This window comes from Bufo gargarizans, chromosome 4 (assembly GCF_014858855.1).
Source record: "Bufo gargarizans isolate SCDJY-AF-19 chromosome 4, ASM1485885v1, whole genome shotgun sequence".
In the NCBI taxonomy this organism is placed as follows: domain Eukaryota; kingdom Metazoa; phylum Chordata; class Amphibia; order Anura; family Bufonidae; genus Bufo; species Bufo gargarizans.
Genome location: NC_058083.1, coordinates 422,035,732 through 422,057,977, shown reverse-complemented (window position 1 = coordinate 422,057,977; position 22,246 = coordinate 422,035,732). Strand labels below are relative to the sequence as shown.

The 22,246-nt window shown below is 42.4% G+C and overlaps 1 protein-coding gene across 2 annotated transcripts in view; it reads left to right on the top strand.

Moving 5' to 3' along the window:
* SPAST (spastin) overlaps positions 1 to 22,246 on the top strand; it is a 74,977-nt gene that overhangs the window by 9,323 nt on the left and 43,408 nt on the right. The window contains exons 2-6 of one of the 2 annotated variants that reach the window (XM_044289616.1): positions 729 to 812; positions 2,801 to 2,884; positions 14,035 to 14,130; positions 18,453 to 18,631; positions 19,470 to 19,606. In XM_044289616.1, coding sequence (XP_044145551.1) covers positions 729 to 812; positions 2,801 to 2,884; positions 14,035 to 14,130; positions 18,453 to 18,631; positions 19,470 to 19,606 — 580 coding nt within the window. The remainder of the gene's footprint in view (positions 1 to 728; positions 813 to 2,800; positions 2,885 to 14,034; positions 14,131 to 18,452; positions 18,632 to 19,469; positions 19,607 to 22,246) is intronic. The other variant, XM_044289617.1, reaches the window with a different exon arrangement.

The following is a 22,246-nucleotide window of genomic DNA, read 5'->3' as shown; positions in this document are numbered from 1 at the left end:
TTAGGAGTAGCTCCGGTGCCAAAACGGCATAGCTCCATCCGTTGTGTAGTGGACGGACATGACCACTGCTGTGCTGCTCCCATTGAAGTGAATGGACGAAGCTGTGGAGCTCTGACACCAGAGCTACTCCCAAACAGCTGATGGTCGGGGCGGCAAACATCTGTCGATCCAATTATTGACCTATCGTAGGCATGGGTTGTCAATTGTTAAATCTTGGAGAACCCCTTTAACATTTGGTACAGCCCCTTTGCCCAGCAGTCTAGGTAATCTCCTGTACTTAAAATACAGTGAAACCCCTATAATATACGGCCCCTTTGTCAAGAATACTTTTTTATAAGATTTTAGTACCTAAGCTTCTTTGAGACTAACCCCCCCCCCCAAGATGCTTTACAGTAATATGCTGATACATTGTAACTAACTGTTACATTCATTATCTGTCTCGGGTGACGGATCCCGGAAAGTTTTCTTCACACGACGATAATGGATCGCTTGTATATTTAGTAAAACAGCAAAACGTTTTCCAACAGAACATTTGGGCAAGGTGTCCCAGCATCTCCATGTGGGGGGGGGCACACCTGACGTGACGAGAAGTAGAGCGTGTCTAAATAAGCGGATGTGTTAGGGGTGATGCATCATCCCTGTACTGGGGGCACTGGTGCTCACTATACTCCTACTGTCCTCTTTGTACTTTGCAATAATATGTGAAACTTCTTGTTCTCTATTTCCAGACCAGAAGGAGCAAGCTATTGAATGTTACAAGAAAGGTATTGAGGAGCTAGAGAAAGGAATCGCTGTACAAGTCAGTGGACAAGGTAAATGTGTAATAATCCACACGCTGAGCTGACAAAGGTAACCCCGCTCTGCACTCCCAGAGCCTGGCATATAAGGGCTGGGGTTTACTGCACGTGGCATCCTAAATGCTGGAGCTGTTGGTGTATCCGTGAACAGCAAGACTCTTCTAAATACTTATGATGACCAGTGTTCTGTCTTAAAGGGGTTGTCTCACCTCCTTATTTGCAGGTTCCCTGCTTGCCGGGGGCGTAGCTGAAGGCACAGTGGGCAGGGAGGATGCAACCCTGCTCCTTGCTTGTGCGCACCCTGTAATTCCTATCGGCTTGTACTAAAGCTCAAACGAGGTGGCCAGGCTGGGAGTGACCGCACATGCACAGTAATATGTGCTCGCTCGTATCCCCTTTTTTAATACAGGCTTTGATGGCTGCCTCCAGGAGAGCAATGCAATAGTCCTAGGAACATATCAGGTCCATAGGGCTCCACTGTCAGAGGACGAAAAAGTCTCCTTTTGGACTCAATGTCGCCAGTGAGTATATGCACACCATAAAAAAGCATAGTAGACTATGCTGTAATATTTCGTGGATGCCTTAAAAGAAGAAAAAAAATATATATATATATAATATTATACACATTTAATGTATACTTCTCTTTACATGGTAACTAATAGGTGGCAGATTGGCAGATGCTGCCATCTTTCACAGGCGTCCCTTAAACATGTACTCTATGAGCGTTTCAGTAGCTTTTCATGAGACCTGTTAAACAGATGCCATTATAGTTTATGGGTGACGATTCTGTCCAGATGTGGTTTGTTTAGGCAGCCTTTCATTTCAGTGGTTACATGCACATGAGCATTGTTTTGCACTGATAATCTGTCCGTTCAGGAAAAATCGCAACATGTTTTATCTTCGTTCATTTTCTACGCAGGACTGGTCCGTTCAAGTCGATGAAAAAAATGACCTCACACAGACGGCTTCCTAGTGTGGTCTGTTTTTCACGCGGCACGCTCCCATTCACTTCAATGTAAGAGGCGGGGATTAGCGCTTGGTGGTGGACTGACCCCGGGAAATCTGGGGTCCTCCAGCCACAGCGCTCCCCGCTCTGTTGTCGATATAGGTGCGGGTCCCAGCGGTGGGACCTGCACCTATCAGACAGTAGGGGCATATCCTAGCGATATGCCGCCATTGTCTAAGATGGGAATACCCATTTAATGCAAAGCACTTTCTAACGCGTTGTGATTACCCATATTGCTGGCTGGATTCATTTTTCCATCTCGTTATAAACTGCTCGTTTCCATGGTTATGACCACCATGCAGTCAATCAGTGGTGGCCGAGCATGCACACTACAGGAAAACACGCCGGCCTCTCTGGTGGCTGGGATTGTGGGAGAGTGCTTAGGCTGGTGCTTTTTCCTATAGTGTGCAAGGACGCCCACCTGTTGGATTGACAGAAAAAAAAGATTTACAAAAAAAAACTACACGTTAACAATAAACATATTCATTTTCAGCAGATTTGTGTAGGAATTTTTTTTTTCCAAAAATGAAAATTCACTGAATATCGGTATAAATTATCGGCATAAGGCCTCAACATAAAATGTGAAAAAAGTGAAAGGGTCTGAAAACTTTGCAAATGCATTGTAATTTAAAAAATGGGTCAAAAATAGACCAAAAATGTGACGTAAACATAGTATAGTTAGTGTACTATACAGTATGGCCTATTATGTGAGCATAACAAAATGCAGCCGGTAGCTGTGAAGGTTCTGCCGCCATTGTTTTCAGCTGGGGGCTGTACTGCAGTTTTTGAAGCCTCCCATTGAAATCAGTGGGAGCAGGATTCTGTGTGGTCATTATCGGCTTTTTGGTCACACCTAATTGTCGGCCTATGAACATATCCGTACTGTGGATGAGATGCTGGAAGCAGATTTCCTCAAATGCCATGTAAAAAAAATAATGCACTGAACTTTTCCATTAACTTTACCCATTAGACAAAGTATGTTCTGTTTCCGCTGTAGGGGATCAGTTTGACAGAGCACGACGTCTACAAGGAAAAATGACGACCAATTTACTAATGGCAAAGGATCGCTTACAGTTATTGGGTATGTATTACTGTTATTTTGGCTCCTCCATGGACTGCTATAAAGTGATGCTATGTCAGTAATATCCCATGGATAATATTGATCTGGCATTTTGAGATTCTGTGTGCAGCTTTCGCTGTCACATTTGGAGAGGCTTTGACTGCCCATAGCAGATGTAAGAAATGATGATCAAGGACATCTAGCAATAGTCACAAAGAATAGAATAAAGATAGAAACCCTAAAATCTACATCTTATAAAAGGTTTGCTAGTATTAATAAATGTATACCTAGCAGCAGTTGTACAGCGCTATACACATCCCATGGGTGAGAATGGTGCTGTGACTGCATCCCTATTAAATCTCCTTGACCTCTTCATAGCAGTGATGTACAGTCCATTAGATGACCTGTCACCTCTGAATAACTAATTGAATTCCCAATGTAATAATTCTGGAGCATCTACTCTTATGACTGTATGATGAGCTGTTCTTCTATTATTCCTGCTAGAAATTTATAGATAAGGCTGCATTCGTACAACCGTATTTCTGATCCGCATATCTGATTTAATTTCTATGGGGCCGTGCAACAAATCATAGACCATGTCCTATTCTTGTCCGTCTTGCAGACAAGACTAGTCATTTCTACAATGGGGCCTGCGAAGAGTGAGGCATCCACACGGACTGCATCCGTATTTTGCAGATCAGCGGTTTGCGGACCTCAAAAAAGATACGATTGTGTGAATATAGTCAAAAGGTACTGATGGGCAATTATCGCTGTGGCTTTGACTCTGCACAGTCTGCTGCACTGAATGGACAGGGACACACCCCCAGCTGGTAATGCCCAGCTGGACCTTTATGCCTAAACTTCTATCAAGAACAGTACACAAATGTCACAGCATAGTCATAGGGTATTCATGTGGAATACAATTATTTATGTCAGGAGAGTTGAGAGGTTTCTAAGTGTAGATAACATTTACCCGCACTTCTTTATTCATTTTTATATTAATGTAATCATTGTGAAAAATTTGCAACTTTCTTCTGTACTTTGTACACCAGTTCCTCAGGCTCAGGGCTGTTTTAACCTGAGGACATTTTGAAGTAAAATACAATTTAAATTCTGGCTGGAGAGTTTGCTTTCTGCCACCCACAGACACTGCTTGACAATTAACATAAAAATCGGAAGAGCTGTCAATTAGTGCCTGTGGGTGGGGAAGCAGCAGGTTAAGGCCTCATGCACACGACCGTTGTTTTATTCCGTATCCGTTGCGCCATTTTTCATGATTTTCTGCGGACGCATTGATTTTCAATGGGTCAGTTGAAAACTCGGCTAATGCACCGTTTGCCATCTGCGTCCGTGATGCGTGGTTCCAGTCTGTCCAAAAAATATAACCTGTCCTATTATTTTCATGGAAAACCTGTCTTAGACTTTTTTTTTACATTCCTTTTATGTCTGGTGGTCCTCCAAAAATAAAGAAAGACACATGGAAACAAAAACTGATCACGGAACAACGGAACCCCATTTTGCGGAACGGAACACAACAACGGTCGTGTGCATGAGGCCTTATAGTTGTGGGAAAAGATTCCGTATAGCCTGTCTTTTTATCCATTTAAATCTCTGCACTTTTTATGCTTAGGAGTCCAGTGGGTGGTCCTACTCCGTGGTCCGCAGGCTTTCTATGTTAGGCTGCTCAGTAGGACCACCCACTGAAAGTATAGAAAGAACAGAGATTTATTTTTTTTTTTTTTTTTTTTTAATATGAATAAGATTCAAGCATACTGAATCTTCTACCACAATACTATCTAGCAATCTTCTCAGCTCTTCCTGCTCTATAACCTGCTGCCTGTAGATAGGACTGGATGTACGATATGACAGGTTCTCTTTAAGGCCTCATTCACACATACGTGTATTCTGCTGGGTGCACATAGCGTCATTGGTTGCTCTGACGCCGTGCGCTTCGTGCCATCGCTGCTACTAGACAGTAATACACTTTTATGATCTATATGAGTGTACAGGGAGTGCAGAAATATTAGGCAAGTTGTATTTTTGAGGATTAATTTTATTATTGAACAACAACCATGTTCTCAATGAACCCAAAAAACTCATTAATATCAAAGCTGAATATTTTTGGAAGTAGTTTTTAGTTTGTTTTTAGTTTTAGCTATTTTAGGGGGATATCGGTGTGTGCAGGTGACTATTACTGTGCATAATTATTAGGCAACTTAACAAAAAACAAATATATACCCATTTCAATTATTTATTTTTACCAGTGAAACCAATATAACATCTCAACATTCACAAATATACATTTCTGACATTCAAAAACAAAAACAAATCAGTGACCAATATAGCCACCTTTCTTTGCAAGGACACTCAAAAGCCTGCCATCCATGGATTCTGTCAGTGTTTTGATCTGTTCACCATCAACATTGCGTGCAGCAGCAACCACAGCCTCCCAGACACTGTTCAGAGAGGTGTACTGTTTTCCCTCCTTGTAAATCTCACATTTGATGATGGACCACAGGTTCTCAATGGGGTTCAGATCAGGTGAACAAGGAGGCCATGTCATTAGATTTTCTTCTTTTATACCCTTTCTTGCCAGCCACGCTGTGGAGTACTTGGACGCGTGTGATGGAGCATTGTCCTGCATGAAAATCATGTTTTTCTTGAAGGATGCAGACTTCTTCCTGTACCACTGCTTGAAGAAGGTGTCTTCCAGAAACTGGCAGTAGGACTGGGAGTTGAGCTTGACTCCATCCTCAACCCGAAAAGGCCCCACAAGCTCATCTTTGATGATACCAGCCCAAACCAGTACTCCACCTCCACCTTGCTGGCGTCTGAGTCGGACTGGAGCTCTCTGCCCTTTACCAATCCAGCCACGGGCCCATCCATCTGGCCCATCAAGACTCACTCTCATTTCATCAGTCCATAAAACCTTTGAAAAATCAGTCTTGAGATATTTCTTGGCCCAGTCTTGATGTTTCAGCTTGTGTGTCTTGTTCAGTGGTGGTCGTCTTTCAGCCTTTCTTACCTTGGCCATGTCTCTGAGTATTGCACACCTTGTGCTTTTGGGCACTCCAGTGATGTTGCAGATCTGAAATATGGCCAAACTGGTGGCAAGTGGCATCTTGGCAGCTGCACGCTTGACTTTTCTCAGTTCATGGGCAGTTATTTTGCGCCTTGGTTTTTCCACACGCTTCTTGCGACCCTGTTGACTATTTTGAATGAAACGCTTGATTGTTCGATGATCACGCTTCAGAAGCTTTGCAATTTTAAGAGTGCTGCATCCCTCTGCAAGATATCTCACTATTTTTGCCTTTTCTGAGCCTGTCAAGTCCTTCTTTTGACCCATTTTGCCAAAGGAAAGGAAGTTGCCTAATAATTATGCACACCTGATATAGGGTGTTGATGTCATTAGACCACACCCCTTCTCATTACAGAGATGCACATCACCTAATATGCTTAATTGGTAGTAGGCTTTCGAGCCTATACAGCTTGGAGTAAGACAACATGCATAAAGAGGATGATGTGGTCAAAATACTCATTTGCCTAATAATTCTGCACTCCCTGTATTACTCTACAGCAGTGGCGGCACGAAGCGAACGGCGTCATGGCAACGAATGACACCGTTCGCTTGTGCACTCAGCAGGACGGCAGCCAAATCCACGTATGTGAATGAGGCCTTAAAGGGAAGTTCCAGTTTATCTTTAGACTTTTATCACATGTTGCATAGTCCTCCGATTGCTCATTTCCTAGTTTAATTGCATTACCTGTATGACCCCTATATGACGGTCACTTGAAACGATGTGTAGCCCTCTGTTTCTTCCTGTGACGTCTTGTCCACTAGCCTGGTTCTACATCTTCATCTTTGCCCTTAGTCCTGGCTGCATTGCTGCCCATCTAATTTACATTGGCATGGAGTATTCCCGTGTGAATTAGATAGATTGGCATGCTGCTAGGACGTACAAGAAACCTGAAGACACCGGTAAACCGGTGGTATGAACGGGATCGCATGACTCGCATAGAGGTCTGAAGATAGGGGCAATACAAGTAATGAATTATATTAGGAAATAAGTTACAGGACATTGTAATATATGAGAAAGGGGTTGGAAAAAAAACTAGACAACCCCTTTAAAGGGAACCTGTCACCAGGATTTTGTGTGTAGAGCTGAGAACATGGGTTGCTAGATGGCCGCTAGCACATCCGCAATACCCAGTCCCCATAGCTCTGTGTGCTTTTATTGTGGAAAAAAACCTATTTGATACATATGCAAATTACCCTGAGATGAGTCCTGTACATGAGATGAGTCAGGGACAGGACTCATCTCAGGTTAATTTGCATATGTATCAAATAGTTTTTTTCCCCTAATAAAAGCACACAGAGCTATGGGGACTGGATATTGCGGATGTGCTAGCGGCCATCTAGCAACCCATGTCCTCAGCTCTATATCCAAAATCCCGGTGACAGGTTCCCTTTAAGCTTGATGTGCATAAAATGATACACCGCTTTATGCTATTCACGTGTATCCAACATGTTGGGGCAGTAGAAAACGATTTGCTTGTATCTGGCTGGAATCGCACACAGGACTCTGATAACTACCGTATGGTACGACCTGGAAATGCTATTTTTATATAACAAATCTAGATAACGGAGGTTATGCTGATTGTATTGGAAAGCTGCACTCTAACGCTATCCTGAATGAAACCGTTCCCTTGTGCAGCTACTGCATGAATGCACCGCTAACACCTGTAACGTGTAAAGAGAATCTGTCATTTTTGTTCCCATTTACTCTACACCATTCGACTCAGTTTTGATCTGGGATCAGACTTTTACATAATTGGAAATTAAAATAATTATCAGTGACTGCTCCGTATAGAGAGAGGAAAATAAAGTTAGAATGAGCTTGACAAGTTTTCCCAATGACAGATTTTCTTTACCCTGGCTGCATGCCGCAGTTATAACATCTACTACAGCGCATGCTGCTCGCTTACTGTCACTTACTGGGGTGGAAGATTGCACTGGTAGGTATAGAGGGTTCCTCTCAGTGTTACTACTAATAAAGAAGTCACAATGGATGTAAAATAACATTAGTCCAATCGTTTTTTTAATATAAATGTGTTTTTCTTCATTTATATGCTGAATAGCCACTAGTCACAGTGATCTGAAGCTCAATTGTACCGTATATAGAAGCCGAGGATGAGGGAAATGATCTGATTCTCGCTAGAGGGTGGGCGAGCTAATGATGGCTGTGGTGTACTGCTGGAAGCCTAGACGAGGTAGTACAAGCCGGGATATATACATTAGGAATTTCATTTTGTGAATGACTTGTCCTTCATGGTTGGCCCACGGAGGTTACAATTGTGGGCGGTAATGTTATAAGCGAAAACAACAATTCGGAGACTATGTCCAGTCTCTGCCATGAGCTATTGCCCAGTCTGGGCTTCCATTAACCTCCTAACAGTCACTTTAAAATTGAAAAAAATATCTCAAAATTGTAGTTTATTTTTGTTGTTGTTGTAGATTTTTTATGTGTCTGCAGTAAATTTTGTTGGCGCACAACAACTTGGGGGACACAATTGCATTTTTAACCTCTTAAAGACATCATTAATTTTAGCCTTAAGGACCAAAGATATTTTCCCCCTTTATGTTCATAACATTTAAAAAAATGTTTTCTTCAATTTTTTTTATAGTAGTGTGTGTGTATGTGTGTGTGTATGTGTATATATATATATATATATATATATATATATATATATATATATATATATATATATATATATATATATATAATATATTTTCATATTAAATAACTTTATTCCCCCCCCCCCCCCCCTAAAAATAAAATAAGAGGCATTATTTTGTGGAATTTATTTACGGCTGTATGAAGGGAAGGCGTGTGCAGTACGCACGTGCCGTCTTCCTTCTCTCTTCCTGTTCACCTTAGACTTAGCAGCATCGAGTCGGAAGAGCAATGGGAGACAGCACGTGCGTACTGCGCTAGCCTTCCCTTCATACAGCTGATTGGCAGGGGTGCCGGGTGTCAGACCCGCACCGATCTGATATTAATGACCTATCCTGACACCACCTCTGTATGCATGTTTCTTGCTCTCTGGGCATGTTGCTGTAGACCATTACCTCCTGGAGGCTGGAACAACCTACGGCAGCTGAAATGACGTACACTGATGTTCTGTCTATACAGGAGATATGGGAAGGGTGTGCCCCCATTATGACTGCCCCCCCGTGGAAGATTTTTCTATAAACTAATCCGAAACCCTTTGGTAGACTTATGAATCATGTCTCGGGATACAGCCACAGGGGGTGACATTTCCGCAGCAGAAATGTGGATTTTGCTGTGGATGTGCAGTAGATTTCGCCCTATGCACTGCAAAATGTGAAATGTGCAATGGAAATGCACAACATAAATTGACATGTGGGAGATTAAAAATCTGCACTGCGGGTTAATTTCCTCTGCATTTTTTTTCTCTATGTGGATGATATTTTGAAAATCTCTGCTACTCAATCTGTTACATGTGGAATAAAATATTTGTTGCCATAGCAACCAATCATTGTGCAGCTTTAATTTTTCAAGAGCACAAAAAAGAAAAGAAAGCTGTGCCGTGATTGGTGGGTTCAACAAAGACTTTTATTTTTATTTTTTTATTACTGTTTCATAAATCTCCCAAATTACTATCTACATACTAATATCTTATTAATGAAACAATAATTAAATGCATAATAAGTTAACATTTTAGCTGGGTTATGTTTTATTTCCATTCAGAAGCTGACTATTTGTAACCCAGATTTTCCGCGTTGCGATACGTTGTATCCTTAACTTTTTTTTTTCTTAGATGAGGAAATTGACCTGCCGTGCGGCGTTCACACGTTGGTTATTTGTTCAGTTATTTTAATCGGTGATTTGTGAGCCAAAACCAGTAGTGAAGCCTCCACAGAGAGAAGATCTGCATCTGTTCTGTTTTTTTGACCTGCACCTGAATTTGGCCTCCAGAATAACTGATGGAAGTAACTGACCAAGCTCATGTGCAGGCACCCATAGGTTGGGTAAAGCGAGGTGGGTGATACAGATTTAAAGTGCTTGTTCTTGTAAAAGGAAGAGGGGTCCCAAATCGGTGTCTGTACTATACCTTCCCACTTATACATGGCTTATAAAATGAAGCTCTTCTGCTGTGTGTAGTGAATGTGTCTGCATTATGAGTAGATATACTTTTACATATTCATGGATGGGGTTATACATATTGTTGTTATAGGTCTAGAATGGAAGTAAAATCCCTAAATTAGCAGGAAATACACCATATACAGAGCCTATCACCGATTTGAAAACCCACAGCATGCACTTTTTTTATTTTTTGTCCTGGAGCATGCAGATGGATTATTTTTATATTCCATTCAATTACATTGTATTGTACATACATTTTTAAGACACTGTGATCCTAGCACTCAGGACAGCGGTGATGGGCTTAGTGTGAGCGTCTTGTTCCTGCACTACTGTCAGTGCACGATACGCAGAAGCAAGAAGTAAAGTGCCACACATTACTAAGTAATCGCATGACATTCACACCTATTTAAACCACCTGCTTTCTATAAACCTACATTTTGTCCAGTTTTCAGCTGGTGCCCAAAGAAATCAGTTGTGCACTGGTCGCTGCCATGGATAAGCCTGGGTACCACAATATTCATGCACAAATCCCAGTCCTACTGCTTGTGATAAAATGAAACACAAGGGCTCATTTGGACGACTGTATGGGTTTTGAAGATCTGCAAAACACGTATACCGGCTGTGTGCGTTTCGCATTTTGGTGTCGCACACCTATGACAGAAATGCCTATTCTTGTCAGCAATTGCGGGCAGGAATAAGACATACTCTATCTTTTTTACGGGGCCGCAAAATGGAAGTACGGATGCAGACCACACACCATGTGCTGTCTGCATCTTTTGCGGCCCCGTTGAAATGAATGGCTCTGCGTCCTTTCTGCTGAACAGATGCGGACACATACATACGATCATGTGAATGAGCCCTAAAAGACAATGCTAGGTAAGCTACTCTATGAAATTGAGTGAAGATTACAAAGCTCAATATTGCTGGTGCCTTTCATTGCAGTTGTGTTTTCCCTACCAGTTAAGTCAGTGGATGAAAAATCTAACATTTCTGTAAGAAATCCCAACTAAATAATATATCCCTTTTAAAGGGAACCTGTCATCAACTTTTCGCTGACCTCACTGAGGGCAGCATAAATGAGTGACAGAAATGCTGATCTCAGCGCTGTGTCACTCATGAGCTAAAAGTAAGTGGTTGCCAAGAACCAGCATCATAATCATTACAGCCCAGGCCTTGAAAAGAGTCAACTCTACCTGAGAAGAGTCCTGGTTATTCCTAATCTCCTGCTCTCTCACCCATCTGCTGATGATTGGCAGTTCTCTCCTAGACAGAAAGGGAGAAAACTAGGTAGAAGACTGTCAATCATCAGCAGGTGGGCAGGAGAGCAGGAATTCATGAATAACCAGGACTCTTCTCAGGTGGCCGGGACTCTTTTCCGGGCCCAGTCTGCAATGATTGTGATGTTGGTTCTTGGCAACCACTTACTTTGAACTTTATAAATGACCGACCGCTGAAATCAACTAACCTGTCTCTACTTTATTCTGCCGTTAGTATGGGCAGCATAACGTTGATGACAGGTTCCCTTTAAGAAAGTACACTCCACTTTGTGTTTTACAGCTAAACATTTTGTATATGATGTACTAAGATAATGTCACTTTACTGCCTGGTATGCTGGCATGCCTCTAAATTATCTAGGATAGTACTTGTTTAAATATTCCAATAATCGGATATTAATAGGAATACATTAGCAAGGATCCGATCTGACTGAATCTGATTTACCTAGAAATATATTCACACGCTCACTTGGTGGTGGTCATTTGGACCGTATTCACACGCTCACTTGGTGGTGGTCATTTGGACCGTATTCACACGCTCACTTCGTGGTGGACATTTGGTCCATTTTAGGCTATAAAGACCAAGTGAACAGATAACTGTAACTATAAAAAGGAGAGGGTAAAGATCGCCTCCACCTTCCTGGATTAATTATTTACACCCCTTTTCTCCATGCTGCTAACATGTCTGCGAGCTTTGCATGTGCCGTGTGTCTAATTATTTCATTGCATTACACATTTGTGTTTTTATGTACCTGTGTGTTTTCAATGTTTCATTGTAACCGTTCGCTGCGAGTGTATAATTGCATTACAGAGCTGCGCCCAAGGATTTTCTTACGGCTACAAGCAATGCAGTGTGCCGTTATCGATCTAAGGCTCAGTTCACGCCACTGGTATTGATTTCCATTATTCTGTCTGTTACAGGAGCAGAATGATGGAAATAACATAGGTGCCGCATTCGGCACATACTGTAACTGACCTGATGACTATAATGGTCCGTTCAGATTCCATTCTGAAGTCTGCTTTTTTTCTTTTTTTTTTTTTTTTAAGCTGAGAAATAGGTTCTGCATGCAAGACTTTTTTTCTGCCAGTTTTGGATGGAATTCGTAAAACCGATAGAACTGTCTCGTTCCGTTTATTTCGTATGGTCGTATTCCCATCACACCTCCCTAATTCATCAGCATTGTCTTGTGTAAAGCTCCGTATAGACGCGACATTTTCAGTGCATTATATTTTCTGATTATCAATATTGTAACAGTTTTGTGTTGTGCAGCAATGATGATGAAGTGTGTTTACAGCCGTCCCTGCAGATACTGTCCTAATGGATCATATTCAGGCAGGAAGCCCCATCTATGGTCCGCTTACTGGATACCTACTGTTCTCTATGGTCATGGCTCCACATTCACTTTGTGCATTGGTGATATTGGGGTGCCTGTGTACCTGCTGTTTGATGAACCTGTGAAGAAATCCATGCAATGTTGGGTTTATGAGCCAGTAATGCAGACAGCACTCTGTAGCACCATGATAGGAGCGATATTTCAGCATTAATAGCTTTTCCCATTCTCCTGTAAAGGCTATTCTAGCCAAATGTGGCACTTGCCATCACATTACTGCAGAGTGATACCTACACTATTGGCTTTTGGATTGTACTGGACGAAGCCCCCCTGCAAGGCGTGCACCTACACGTGATTTCTGCCCTCGTTGGGTTTTTAAAATGGCATGTACATATGCAATTTCCTGCGCATGGCACCTAAAATCTCTGTGGAGCCTTGACTTAAATTTGGTCAGAGCACTGATCTCGCGGAGAACCATTCATGGGGGTTAACATGCCTGTATGTGAGCCATGAGGCCAATTTCACACCAGCGCATTCAGCGCACTCCATGTGGCAGCCGTACATTGCTCCTCTGAAGTGAACTCGCAGCATCATAATTTACAATGCTGTGAGTTCCTGTCTGACCACAGGTCTACTGAACTGTCGTCCCTGCGTGTTCCTTCCTGACCTGCCGTCGCATAATGCTGTATTGTAAATCATTATCATGCTGCGTGTTCACTACAGAGGAGCAGTGTTCGGTCCAGGGATTACAGCTCCCTGATGGGAGACTGAATATACTCAAGGGAAACAGGCCTAATACAACTGCTCCTGCGCAATGAATGTGAAAGGCGAATCTACGTCTAGCGCAGTTCTAATTTAACCACGTTCATCCTCTTTAGAGGGGCAATGTCTCCATTTCACTAAATACTTGTTGTTCATGTAATATAACAATTCTGGAGCATCTTTTCTAGTCATTCGTCATTGTGCCGTTCCTTTCATTCCTACACTTCTCGTAGGAATAAATTGACTACGGGGTGTTACCAGTTGCGGGTATGTCCCTGCACACTCTGGCACTGTCCAGTCGCTGCTGACCATCCTAGACTGGCCTTGTGAGAGGGGAATAATAACGCCCAGTCATCAGTTTATTCATACATTTCTAATAGGAATAACAAAGGAACAGCACAATGCAGAGCTTTAAGAAAAGGTGCTCAAGAACGGTCTTCTGATGGGGAATATAACAAACTTGTGAGGAATGCTCCCAAATCCTCTTTAAATTAGTAGGAAAACCACAAAACACAGCTTCCCCATCTGTTTGCGGTGAAATGTGTACTCAGTTTGACATCACAGTGGCGGTAGTTTTGTTTTTGTACATCTTTTTGTTTTTATTTTATTTCTACCCTTTTCCTCTGTTTGCATAGCAACGCTGCAAGCAGATATGCAAGGTCAGAACAAGCAAATGGAGATGTGTAGTGACAGTACTAACCTACCTTGCCGCAATGGACATCTCAAGCCAGGTGGGTTTAGCTTTACTGATGCCATGTCTCGCTTGCAAATATTTTTAGGCAATCTCTCTCTTCTTTTGTTTTTGACTTTCTGCTACTCAGTAATTCAGTAGTGCCCTCCATGTGTTTTAATAAGAGTGCTTTACTTGGATGGGCATTAATCTTGGGGGTAAGCCCACACAAGGCTGATTTGCTGTAGAATGGATATCATTTTCCGAAATCTCACCCATATGCTGTGTAAACAATCCACGTGATGTCGGCAGCAGAACTGACCTGCGGTGCGGATTTTACATCTGTAGCATGTCCATTTACGCTGTGCAATTTTACTGCAGATTTCACCCTTTGCCAGGCAGCAAAATCTGCGACAAATCCGTATGTAGCACATGCAGATTTCGCTGCAATTTCAGCAGAGGTAATTCTGACCCTCAAGGAAAAATGTTGTCAGGTTCCAGTTTTCAGTCTTCTAGGGTTGATTTTTTTTCTTTTTTCTTTTCCCTCCCCATCAGTTTAGGGTACTTTCACACTTGCAGCAGAGGATTCCGGCAGGCAGATCCAGCAATCCGAACGCAAACTGATGGCATTTGTCAAATGGATCCGTCTGACAAATGCATTGAAATACCGGATCAGTCTCTCCGCTGTCATCCGGAAAAACTGATCCGGTATTATTATTATGCTTTTTTAAAGGTCTGCGCTTTTCCAAAACACTTCATGCCGGATCCGGCACTAATACACTTCAATGTAAATTAATGTCGCATCCGGCATTCGGACAAGTGCTCAGTATTTTTGGCTGGAGAGAAAACTGCAGCATGCTGCGGTATTTTCTCCGTCCAAAAAACGTAAGAGGGACTGAACTGATGCATCCTGAACGGGATGCTCTCCATTCAGAATGTATTTGGATAAAACTGATCAGGTTTTTTCCGGTATAGAGCTCTTGTGACGGAACTCAATACCAGAAAAGAAAAACGCTAGTGTGAAATTACCCTTAGTAAAATTGTAAAACCTCCCCATAAGACTTTGTGTTTGAGAATGTCACTCCCTTACCCAGAGTACATTTTCTTCGGTAGATTTTCAGTTCCACGTCCATACTGGCCATGTTTTTTGGAAGGTCATTTCAGAGAGGATTCACTGTATAAACTGGGAGGATAAACCTCCAGATTCCCTGCTTTCCTCCACAGGGTCATTTGATTTAGCATATGATATCTTAATGAGATGTGTTATAGTTGTAATAAAATGGGTCACCGCTGTGGCTGGTGATTGGCTGCAGTGGTCACATGTTCCTGTGTCAAAATGTCATCACTGCAGCAGGAAGTAGAAATTGGTAGCGGACCAGGCAGCATCAGTGCAGGAGTGGCGGGGGATCGGTCAGGTGAGTGTACTGCTGAGTTGTTTTAAAGATGCTGTATTTATTTTTATTTTTTTCCCAGGACAACCCCTTTAATATCACAAAATTAATCTGTAGAATATTTAAACATTTTTTGTTTATTTATATGCCTTTTACATAAGCAGTGCACACTTGGGGCTGGGGATTCTCGCCTGAATGGTGGACAGATTTCCTGGTGCACTGCACAATGTTCTTTAGGTATGGTTTAAAAAATCTAATCTTTTGAAGTGGGCGCACAGTTTTCTTTGTGAAATCAGTGGGTAGGTGGTTACCTCAATTTGTTTTCGCTGTACATTGCAGGGCGTACATGATATGACTTCGGAAAAGTGAGGTCTCAGCTACTGAAACTTCTAAGCTAAATGGGTATACCTGGTTTATTAGAAGTATTTATATAATATTTTAATTTATAAAAATATAGGGGCGTCATTTATTAAGACTGGTGTTTTTAGATGCTCGTCTTAATAAACCCCTGTGCTGGCGGTGGATCCGCCACAGTTATGTAGAGGTGCTGGCCTGTGCATAACTTCTGCGAATCCTCCACCGCTTCCGAGCGGTCTTACATTTTAAACCCTTTTCTACTCCTAAAACAGGGGTAGAAAATGGCAAATGAGGTGGGGCTGCCGGACCTTTCACGCCAACGCCACACCCACTTTTTTATTTTTATTTTTTTAGACCTGGTGTCAGCGGGGAGAAGTCGCAGATTGCGGTGCAAGAAGTTACATATTTGCCCTGCAAACTTAGCCAGAAATATGCCTAATCTAGGTGTATTTGTTTAATAAATAAACAAAAAAAGACTGGGGTTTTGTTCTATACAATTTGGCAGTTTTGTTTACTTTCTTTTGCTTTTTACATGTATGGTTCTAAATTTATAATTCATTATGTTTTGTATATTGTCACCTATCTTTTTTTCACAGTAATAAAGAAAATCCAGCAACAGGCTTGGGATAAAATCCATTTTGTTTATTGCATCTTTGTAAAATCCATAGGCTGACCAGACAGATAAAGGTCTACGCGTTTTCGACTGACTAGTCGAAACGTGTAGACCAGGGGTACTCAACTAGTTTTATTGAAGGTCCACATAATTGGGTCTGCAGTCAGGTGAAGTTCCGAGCTCAACGCCAACAGTAAAGATGCCATGCGATCATGTGATCCATGCGTGTGGAGCGCTCTGACGTTATAGTGGAGCGCCCCGGGAAAGTCCCAGAATTAGTAATGGCCACATTAGTGCCCCCCTTCTCTGCTTTTGCAAAAAAAATAAAAAATAATAATAATAATTTGCATTCACCTGGCTGCAGTGAACATTCGCTGCTGACTGCAAGCTCAGGACCGGTGCTCCAACGTGATGATGTCTTGTAGGTCCTGTCCTGAGCTTCTAGTCAGCAGGGAGTGTTCTCCACAGCGTGAGCAAATGGGGGTGGAGGTACCGTAATTTTATTTTTTTACTAGCACAAGTAGCAGTGGAGGTAAAGGCTGTACTAATTGGTGTTCCATGATGGAAGCGCTCATTAGTAAGGGTACTTTCACACTTGCAGCAGGACGGATCTGACAGGCTGCTCACCCTTTCAGATCCATCTTGCCACTACTTCGCCGTGCCGCTGCTCTGTGCCCATCGACTATAATGGGGATGGGGGCAGAGCTACGGCGCAGCACGGTGAGAGGCCGCCAGACTAAAAGTACTACATGTCTGACTTTTTCGTCTGGCGGCCTCACGCCGTGCACTGCCATGCTGCGCCGTAGCTTCACTCCCCCATAGTCAATGGGGAGTGGCAGTCCGGCGAAATAGCGGCAGGACGGATCAGACAGGGTGAACAGCCTGTCGGATCCGTCCTGCCGCAAGTGTGAAAGTACCCTAACAGTCCTTACAGGAAAATTCTGGCACCGGCAAGGGAACTAAAATACCAGCTTTGCTGGTGAACTACTGGCCAGGTGGCAACCCAAGCCACAGAACAGACATATGATAGTTTTGTTCCGCATCCAATTCCCATTATTGGGGGATTGGATGCGGCCCCTTAATTACAATGGGGCCACAAGAGATGCAGACAGCACACTGCATCTTTTTCCGCTCCATTGAAACTAAGGGGTCCGCATCCAATCCCCCAATAATGGGAATTGGATGCAGAACAAAACTATCATGGCTTGATGGGGCTTTATTTAATTAGTTTACCTTTTAATATTAAAGAAGATGGCCCAGGAGAGATGGGAACACGACACTGACTGGAGTCCTTTCCTGCAGTCAGTGACGTGTTCCCGCCTCTCTGTAGCCCTCTCCACGCCCCCCTTCCTTCCCAAATGGGACATTTATTTCGTTGGTGGCAGTGGTGATGTCCCTCCCCTCTCCAGCAGCACGTAAGTGTCCTTTGGAGCTTGAAGCTCCCTTACGTGCTGCCGCTGCAGGGAAGGACTGACCTGTGAGCGCACTGAGGGAGAAAGCTCCCTCCATGTGCAGGTGCCGGATGAAAGCGCTGGTGCCTGCATGTGGAGGAAGCAGTCTCTCACTGCGCCCCTGGGTGGGAAGGAGGAAGTGCGCCGGCAAGCTCCTCCTCCTGCACGTACCAGAGTGTGCAGGAGGAGGAGCGCTATATGTCTCACTGCGCTCAGCGCTCGCAGTAGGACAGGAGGAAGTGCGCCGGAGGCGAAGGAGGACAGTGGGGGAGCTGAAAGCTCTTTATATTTTGTGTTAAGGCACCTATTTTTTATATAATGTTTATTATGGCTTATGAAAACGTCTCGGGTTGTTGCTTGAACCTGTGTTATTGTGTTAGAGTGATTCAAATATAATACAAGGCTTAAGCGATTGTGATAAACAAAAAAAAACAAAAAAAACAAAAAAAAATATATATATATATATATATATATATATATATATATTTATATTTATTAGTCTTTATTTTTTGCAAATGACAGGATTGTACAATGTAAGACTAACTGTTTTTGTTGCAATTTCTGCTTTCAGAAAAAGGTGCAGTTCCTAAAAAGAAAGACCCAGCCTCTCTTACCAGTAACCCTATCCCACGGGCAAAGGTCACACCAAAAACTATGTCCCCTGGTATTTCCAGCGCTCCTAGGATACCCAATTGTACCACTTCTTCCACTTCTAATAGGCAAGCCGGTTCAAATCCTTCAGCTCATAGGGTACGCCAAAGACCAGACTGTATGTCTCTTGTATGATTTGTGTCACTGTGTTTTTATACGATACTATATTCTGTCATAGGCTACTAAGTAGGTTCTGACAGCACACTGTGCAGACCATAGGAACTTTTTTTAAATGTAGCAGTTTAGGCTGTAAGAAGGGCGATGTATCTCTGAATATGATTTGTGGTTTCTCTGATTAGTCTATGAACAACTATTCAAAAATGAATTTCACATGAGCTTACAAATGAAAGTAATGACCGGTATTGGATACAGTTAGGCTCTGCTCACATTAGTCTCATGGCTTCCTTTTTAAGGCCTTGGCTACACTGCGACTTTTTGTAGCGAGACTGATTTTAATTATTGAGTAAGGCCTCATGCACACTGCCGTGTTTCACGGCCGTATGCGGGCCGTGGAACCGCGGCCTGGATCCCTCCTGAGAGCAGGAGCGCGCGGCGTCACTGGTTGCTATGACGCCGTGCGCTCCCTGCTGCCGGCACAGTACAGTAATACACTGGTACGATCTATACTGTACTCTGCTCTCAGGAGGGATCCAGGCCGCGGTTCCACGGCCCGCATACGGCCGTGAAACACGGCAGTGTGCATGAGGCCTAAAGCTGTAGTCCACAAGATTGCAGTTAACTGAATGCATTCTTTTGGACTGCACCTGTAGCTCAAAGTTAAAATCAATCAGTCACGTTACAAAAAGTCGCAGTGTAGCCAAGGCCTATCTTATTATACAGCACATTACATCGTTTTAACTCGTTAAATCTAAATGGTTTTTAGCATTATTTATATTTCTTTTAGTTATATATGTTCTTTGTATGCTCTAATTTTAAGGGAGCTGGAGCAAAACACACTAGACTGAACAATAAGCCAGCAACACCGACCACAGGTCTCAGGAAAAAAGATATGAAGAATTTAAAAAATGTCGACAGCAACCTTGCAAACCTGATTTTGAATGAAGTCGTAGACAGGTAAATGATGCTTCATAATTTTCATGTAAATATTCCATCCTCCACTTGTAGTCATTAGCTGGATTACACTGGGACTAGACAAGGCAGATTTACTTATCTAATTTATTCCAAATTCTTGGTGCACTTGTAAATGTGAGCTAGTGACTTTTAGGCTGGTGCTTATACAACAATAAGTTTCAGAAGCGTCGTGTGTCCCCAATTTTTTTTAGAAACTTAACATAGAAAAGTCGCAGGTAAATCACAACTCCTTTGACTTGCATTGTGGTCTATAAAGGCAAAGTTGAAAGTGTTAGATTTTTTTTTTCCGATTGTCGTGGCGTGTCGGACCAGGACACAGTTGACAATCATTAGATTCAGTGTTGCGTGATTTTCAGTCATGTGACACGTCACCATGTAGCTCCAACCTTAAAGTTTTTCACAGATTTTTATACTGATGACTAGGGTTGGACCGGTTATCGAAGTCTTGATACTTTTTCAATACTTTGATACCTGGTTCTATATGATACCAGGTTTGGCATTTTTGCAATAGTGAGCTTCGTTATTGCACAGCCTGCCACAGTAAACTCCCAGTTAAACTGTGCACGAGGCACAGCTCAGCAGGTAGAGTGGCAGAATCCTATTCACCATAATTGGTCACTATTATGGTGAATGGGACAAGGGATCAAAAGTTCCCATGTTCTAGCCCCCTAAGAGGGCTAAAAGTTAAGTAACTAACAAAGTTATAAAACAAATCACAAAAATATTAAATTTAACCCCACCCCGACCAGCGCTGTAATAGTACGATGCTGACTGGGTCTTTAAAGATGGCACCTGCTCCGGAGCGCTGTGGCAGCCATAGCCACGGTGGCCGTCTGCTTCTTATAGCAAATACCCGCGGCTCATGTCCGCAACCGGCAGTAATGCAGATCGCGGACATTTAACCCCTCAGGCTAATTCTGACCACGGCATCTGAGCGCGCTGAAAACCGAAAGCGTGCGCTTCCGATGGTGCTCCGACTCCCCGACTCATAGGAGCTGGAGCGTTTGTGCAGCAGCGCCTGTCTTTGTGAATGACAGGAGGCTGCTGCATAGTATTTCCTATGGAGCCCTTGCCTGTAATAGGGCTCCATCGGAAACGAGCAATTTTCTCATAGACTCCAATGCTAGTGCATTGGAGTCTGAGACTATGACAATGGCAATCTAATTGCATGTTATAGTTATAAAAAAAAGTGTAAAAAATAAAATACATTTATTCAAATCGCCCCCCCCCCCTTTTCCCAAAATAAAAAAAGGAAGAACTAAAAAAAAAATACACATCATGAGTGTCGCGATGTGCAAAAATGCCCATAGTATAAAAATATTAAAAATATATTCCCCATGCGGCAAACTAAAAAAGCGTCCATTTGGCCTATTCGCCGTTTTTGGTTGCTTGATTTTTCTACAAAAAATTGAAAAAAAAAAAGTGATCAAAAAGTCATACATACCCCAGAAGAAAAGTTCATATTGCCCTGCAAAAATTGAGCCCCAAGCATCCTTGTCGGAAGCCCCCATACAGCTCCATACACATAATAAAACAGATTTTTGTCCCCACTATCAAAACGCAAGAAAAACTATACATATACGGTATTGCCGGATTTGTACTTACCTGTAGAATAAAAGTAACCAGTTAGTTTTATTGTACATCGAACGTCCTAAATAAAAAAAACAAAAAAACACAGTAAAACGGTGGTGGAATTGCGTTTTATTTTTTTTAATCTTTATTTATTTTTATTTTTTTGCAATTTCACCCCATTTGGATTTATTTTTTTCCCTGCTTCCCACTAAATCATATGAAATATTAAATGGTGATGTTAGAAAGTACAACTTGTCCTGCAAAAAACAAGCCCTCATATGGCTATGTGAACAGAGAAACAAAAAAGTTATGGCTCTGGGAAGGCAGGGAGCGCAAAATGAAAAAAATAAATAAATAAAATAACCCTCCGGGAGTGAAAGGGTTAAATCACCTCCCTTTCCCAATTTTACATATGTTTATTTTTTATGGTTGATACTTTTTAATATCAGACATCTCCGCGTCCAAAAATGTCAGAACTATTAAAGGGAGGGTTATCCAATCCTATAAACTGCACCCCCATATGCCGGGCCCCTCACAGTGAATATACTTACCCCGCATGGGGAGAAATGGCGGCACGGGCAGCCGGGTAAGTATATTCAATGTATTCAATGTGAGGGGCCTGACATATGGGGCGGGTAGAGTTTATAGGATTGGATAACCCCTTTAAAAACATGCAATTCAATTTTTTTATTTTTTTTGTCACCTTGTCTCCCCCCCCCCCCCCCCCCCCAAAAAAAAGTTGAATAACAGTGATAAAGTTGTATGTATCCCAAAAATTATACTAATAAAATAAAAACTATACAAGTTTGGCATCTCCATAATTATATTTGGCAACATGAAGTTAATGTGTGGGTATTTTTTTTTGCATGGTATTGGTATTGTGACAACTCTAGTAATGACCTATCCTCTAGATAGGGCATCAGTATCTGATCAGTGGGGGTCCAACTTGGGACCCCTGCCAATCAGCTGTTTGAGAAGGCACCGGAACACCTGCCTCACAGTTTACCAAGCACAGTGCCGTACATTGTATAGAGGCTTTGCTTGTTATTG